This window comes from Dendroctonus ponderosae, unplaced genomic scaffold (genome assembly GCF_020466585.1).
Source record: "Dendroctonus ponderosae isolate FM_Combo_2020 unplaced genomic scaffold, Dpon_F_20191213v2 Dpon_F_20191213_2, whole genome shotgun sequence".
Classification (NCBI taxonomy): domain Eukaryota; kingdom Metazoa; phylum Arthropoda; class Insecta; order Coleoptera; family Curculionidae; genus Dendroctonus; species Dendroctonus ponderosae.
This window is the reverse complement of record NW_026018165.1, coordinates 14,710,524-14,716,657: the sequence shown is the minus strand read 5'-3', so window position 1 is coordinate 14,716,657 and position 6,134 is coordinate 14,710,524. Positions and strand designations below refer to the sequence as shown.

At 32.9% G+C, this 6,134-nt stretch overlaps 1 protein-coding gene across 1 annotated transcript in view; it reads right to left on the bottom strand.

Moving 5' to 3' along the window:
- LOC109544432 overlaps window positions 1-6,134 on the bottom strand; it is a gene marked incomplete in the record, with an annotated part of 92,985 nt that overhangs the window by 5,262 nt on the left and 81,589 nt on the right. Inside the window, 1 exon segment of the mRNA XM_019914594.2 lies at window positions 1,143-1,356. Coding sequence (XP_019770153.1) covers window positions 1,143-1,356 — 214 coding nt within the window.

Here is a 6,134-nt window from a genome sequence, read left to right as displayed (position 1 = left end):
TTTTAATGCGAAATAAAAATTAAGGAGACGAAAGCAAAATTGACAAAAAAACCCATCAAACGCTTTCTAAATTAGTTTGTTCTCTTCCAGTTGCAGTTTTTCTCATCATTACATTCTACGGATCATCATTTGCTACTGAACCTTATAAACGCTGTTAGTGCATTGATTTTTAGAGTTGCTGTTAAAGTTTATCCTTAAATTCGATGAATATCTGGTCTTTAGACCGCTGCCGATAGGAATTTGATCCTGATGTTTCGTCTGAGAATTCTCAGAAAAACTTTTGAGAGTTCATCCCGAAACGAATTCGTATCGACAGCGACCTAAACACCTGAAAATCATTGATTCTAATGAAATTTCCCTAGAAAGAATATTTTTCCATAGAAAACCATTCGAGCTTGTTATTATTTCATTCAACTGATTATTTAATGATATACCTTCTGACTATTTCACGTGTATCCACCTACAACTTCTCCCAACACTGGAAACAATCCATTGTAAAAGACTTAAGTTCAGTGCGTGTTTCACCCGTACAACGAAATGCCATTTCGAAGAATTAGCTCCCTCCCAAAACAAATACAAAGCAATTAATTTAGGAATAAATTTCCAGAATCCTAATGGTTCTTTTCCACTTTGTTTAGTTTCAAGTATCTTGTTCCCTTTACAATTTGAAACATCTTTTGGGGCGAAAGGCTTTTCACATTGGATAGACAAACAGACAGTAACTGTTCTCTGTAAATAACTGCCTGGATATTTATTTTATTTAGTTAAGTTGGAAAGGGTTTATTTACAGTGTTTTGGAGTACTTGCTGAAAATCTATTTACTTTTTTCCGCTTAAATTCGGTGGGAAGCCGCAAAATGTTAGAAAACTGTTGCTGTATAAAATTAGAAACAGTTTTAGGAGGAAAATCTTAGTTAAACACCCGATACTAGAAATTTATAGACACTCACAAAGTGGCGTTGCACCTGCAATTTACTGCGCTTTTATGTTAAAAGTTTCCCGGAAAGGACGTTTTATATTTTAGCCCACTTGAAGCTTTCTTTTTAAAATCGTTTTGGTTGCTGACGTAAGATGCAGAAAATATCACTGAAAAATAATCGAAACAAAAATGCACTCAGTTCCTGCAGTATTAAAGATGCTTACGTTCAACTGTTGCATTTCGGATATCAGCATATTTCTGCTCCTTGTTTACATATCCAGGAATGGTGGCCACACAAGTGAGCCTAAGTTTGTTATCTACGTCCCCATGTAGTTCGGAAACTTCCACGGAAATCTGCTTGATGGAGGGAGCTCTGGTTTCAAAAAAACCATGCGCATGCAATCCATTCGAATAGGATCTAGTCAGATGATCTGGAACCTAAAATCGACATTATTTGCATTAATATATTGCCAATCGTGTGTTATGAGTAAACCAACATAAATCAACATTAGTCTGATTCAAAAGTTAGTCTGAGAAAAATGAAATTTTCAACTTTTATTTTGGAAAATTCATTTCTACTCTTGAAACCTTGATTTTTTTACAACAAACTTGGTTTTTTCTTGAGTTAACTTTTGTAGATGTTTTTGCTCAGTATTTGATTTTGTTCCAAACTGCCTCGGATATTCATATGTAATTTTGAAATGAGCCCCATACCGGTGAATTTCTTTGTATTTTACTTGCGGTTTTACAAAAAAACGACGTTAACTTGAGAAAAATATTAATTCAATTTTGTGCTTCCAACAGCGCGAGCTGCATGTTTTAGAAATAGTTTTAACACGATTTATTGCAATATTATTACTTTTAATCGCTATCGTGATTGCACCTCAACTGCTTGTACCAAGGCAAGCAATTTCTAATTTATAATGACTATAATTGAAAAATGCATGCAAGAAGTTTGTAAAACAACCCCAGCAACTTTCACATAGTTTGCGTTTATTTTAATCTTTTAAATTTTTGTTCTCAATAATGTATTACTTTATTTTGGGTTAACGGATATGAAGCTGGTGAGTTTTTCGAGTTTTTGGGCCGTTGTGGTAAATAATTTCTTATTGACTTTTTTCAAGTCTTTTAAGTTTTGTGTTTATTCTCAATTACCACATTTTGCGTGAAGACTAAAAACAATCCTACATTGAGGTCCTATACAAAAAAAGTGCTAATTTTTGGGGCTCAATGCCTCAATTACTTTTGTAGCTTTCAGTCTCATCAGGTTCTCTAACTATTAGGGACAGACATAGAGGAACTCACAAGATCCGTATTATTTTTGAATATGTGCATTTTACCTGTGAACTAGAAATGTTTGAAAATTGAAGTTCTGTACACAAAAGGGCGCATTTTACGACTCTATGCTGTAATAACATCTAGAGCTTGACAGCATTGCTGGTTTTCCAAATATTAGCCGAAAACTTAGAGCCGTTTTCAAGATCTGCATTTTTTGAATTTTCGCAACTTTCACGAAAACCAAAAAATCATTAATTTTATTTTCTATCTGAAAAAGCGTCATTTTAACGGCTCTATCGTTGAAAATAATTTATTTTTGACTGACTTCAAGCAATAACCGCGCAAGAGAATTTTGCAAATTAGAAATATGGTTTGAAAAATCTTCAAATTCTTTGAGTTTAAGCATCCAGTTTTAATCTTAACTGTTCAACCATCCATTGCTTTACACAAATCAGACCAGCCTGTTCAGAAGTTATGAGTGTCCAGCACCAACAGACGAATTTGTCATTACAAGCGTTGCTGACTTTCTCCCATTGCTTGCACATAAAACTGCCCTTTGTTAAGCAATTAAATTGCAAAACACGTACATTCTCATGGACCAGTCTGCAATAGCTTCGCGTGCCAAATTTATTCCAGCTGCTACCGCTAATTATTTTCAAAGTTACGCTTGCTGAATTGCTGTGAACAGCAACCAACGGGGGTTTTATTAGGTTTCCATACAAAGATTAGCTTCTAGCTTTATCATGAATCCGTTCGGATTGAACTTATTGAGTAGGAGATTAGTTTTCAAATAATTTATTTATAAATTACCTGCTGCGTTACTAAGAATATTCTTTAATGAAACCGCAAACTTCAACTATTTTTCCACTCTTGTCACGAATTTGCCCATATGGCGCTTCACTAGCAGAGAATTGAGGGCCTGATTAGCTCAACTAGCCGAAGGGGTGCGCTCTAATTATGCGTTCCCTTGGAAAAGCTGCACAAGAACTTCGGATTTTCTTTTAAACTTTATAGAGTTGCGTATAAGGTTGGCCCTGGCCGCAATTTAATTTGCCGCCTCAGCAGTTTGTAACTCATTTTCAATTATTTTCACTTAGATAAATGGGGTTTTCCCATCACAATATGTCCATGAACAATGAAAAGTATTATCGTTCTTACAGGGTTAAACTAGAAGGTTAAGAAATATTTTATCGCTTACAAATAGATACATTTTTTATTACGAAATTGGGACATAATGGTACTTTTTCGCTTTATTTCACCATCTATTCACTGCCAGTTTTTGCATCTAAAAGTTTAAGCCATTTTAAGAGTCACATATTTTAAAAGAGTCGCTTTTTAATTGAATTTTGAACTTCACAGCCTGAAATTGAACATTTTAGGTACTTTAAATCAGAGCTCAGTTAATTTCAGTGTATGTTTAAAAAAAATTATATTGATTCTATACTGGTTTAAAAAAAATGTAATTTGTATTCCAGTAAGTGTGTAAGATATAGGGTGAGATAATTTTGTGCAAGTTTATTCATCGTAAAGTTCGACTAATAGCTAAGCAAGTTAGTTAACCGTTTAACCGAAAAACGGAGTTTGTTGCAGTTTTCCAGAAAAATTACATTGAATCAATGGTGGAAGTCAACCAAAGTGTTGATCCTTCAAGTAGATATTATATATTTTCAGTTTTAGCAGACGAAAAACGAAAATATTTCATATAAATCATATCACCTTCAATTTTCCTTCGCTGGGTAAAACGCAAATATATTTAACATAAATAAATAAGTTTAACAAATAAAAATGTTTACATAGTTCTCGTGATAAGAGAATACAAAATACTGACAAACTTTTCACATTTTCGTTCAAGTATTCGTCCTCTAAAAAGCGGTGCCCTAAAATAATATTTGCAAATATGCCCTTTCAAAGTCTGGATATTAAAAGTTTCCTTCAGTTTATACAACAAAAGCTCCGTAAACGCAAAACTAAGAACATTTTCCAAACGAAGAACTTCCATTAAGCATTTGCTGAGAACCATTATAAAACTTCAAAGTTTCATTTGTTAATTAACATTTGAAAAAGTCACGTGAAACTTCTTTTAAAAAAGCTTTTGTACATGGTATCCCATAAGCACATCATCGAAATTATACTGCGACATTCTTTGGCGCAAAAAGATGATTTTACCTGACTTTCATTAAGAAAGAATGCCTGATTTTGCTGCTTTTCATGGTCAAAGTAGTTAAAAAATTAAATGATTTCTAGTTAACAATTAGCTTTTCGTCTTTTTGTCAGCCAAATTATGTAAATTCCAAAGTGTTTCAGACTCGAAATCTTATCATAATTCATTGATAATTTTATGTAAAATTCCCCCACAGACCTCAATCAGTTAATGAAATGAAAATTTCATATTTCATTCGACTGTGAAAACTTTGTAGTTTAAACTTGACTGAGCCGGTGAAGAACAATTATCATTATAACCATAGAGAGCCTTTTAAAGTCTGGAAATTAAAAGTTTTTCCGAGTTCACATGGCGCTTCACGAACACAGAACTGAGCGTCTGGTTGGCCTAACTAGCCGAAGGGAATGCTCCAATTATGCATTTTCCTGAAAAGATTTCAGAACAACTTCCGACTCTCATTTAAACTTCATAACGTTGTCTATAAAGTTGAATTAGTTGCTGGTTGATATTGCAAGGTTTTATCTAATTGAACTTTAATTAGTCGCAGGAAAGTTGCAAATTATGTGCGGTGGTTTTCATTCTAAATGTGTGAAATTTATAGACTTTATAGGGATTTTTTCAACTCAACTTCAAAATTCTCATGTTGTATTAATAATTCCTTAATCCGATCTAAACTACATGCTAATCCTTTTAAAGTTTAGTTGCCGTCAGCGTTATCTTTTAACGGATTTTCGTTTCATTGAGGTAAATAGTCGTCCACGAAGTTTAAATGATAATGAACTATTTCAGGTTGGCTCCAGTGAAACGACAGGGGTAAGAACGATAATTCACTTTGCCTAAGTAAGTTTTGTTGGCAAGGAACTTTACACTTAACTTTTCAATTTTCTAATAAAATAATCGAGTTCGGGTGGAAAAGCGAAACTTTGAAAGCGTATTAATAATGTTTCGATTATGGCATTCAGGAATGGGTACGTTTCAAGTCGATGTAATAAGAAGCCATGGATTGATTAATCATCACTTCTCTTGGTAGCTGGAATTTTATTGTGTTCGAAATTATAATAAGTCAATACTTTTTAAGGTTTACTTTTGTATCTCATGTACCTATATATACAATTAAGGAAAGGATTGAATATAGAATCAAAGACGAATATTTTTAGCAGACATAGAGGATGAAACTAATTAAGCTCGGGTTTAAGTATCTAAAACCAGGTTTCGTTTACCGATGTTTAACTTCACTGGGTGAATCAATTTTTGAGTGAAAATTGAGTTTTAAAATTTTTATTGATGCAACGAAAATGCGATTCTTGAAAATATGTTTTTGAAGCTTGAAACTTCTACCTGCAAAACTTAGCTAGCAGAATAATTCAGTTTTATTCAATTTCTGTATTTGTCGAATCCCGAAGAAGATTATGAAATATTTATGGGGTATTAAGGTTCTTAGAGGTTTATTAAAAATAGGATCCGATATGGAAAGAATTTTATTTTGTATGTTTCTTTTAATTTTTTTATGCAAAAATTCCGCTTTAAGGGATTTATGTTTACGATTTGGCGAAAATTTTGTTCTATATTTTGCAACAGATCAAAAAACCCCCACTGGTATTTTCTGGTATTCACTAGTAATTTGAGTTATTAGACGTTTTAGCTTGTTAATTTAAGAACTTTGAAATCACACAACGTATTAAATTTTTTACAAACTTCTTTTTGGGTATTTCGCCTCAAAAATTTTTCTCTTTAAAAAAGACAGAATTTCCTCACGTCTTTTATTACAGATTGATAA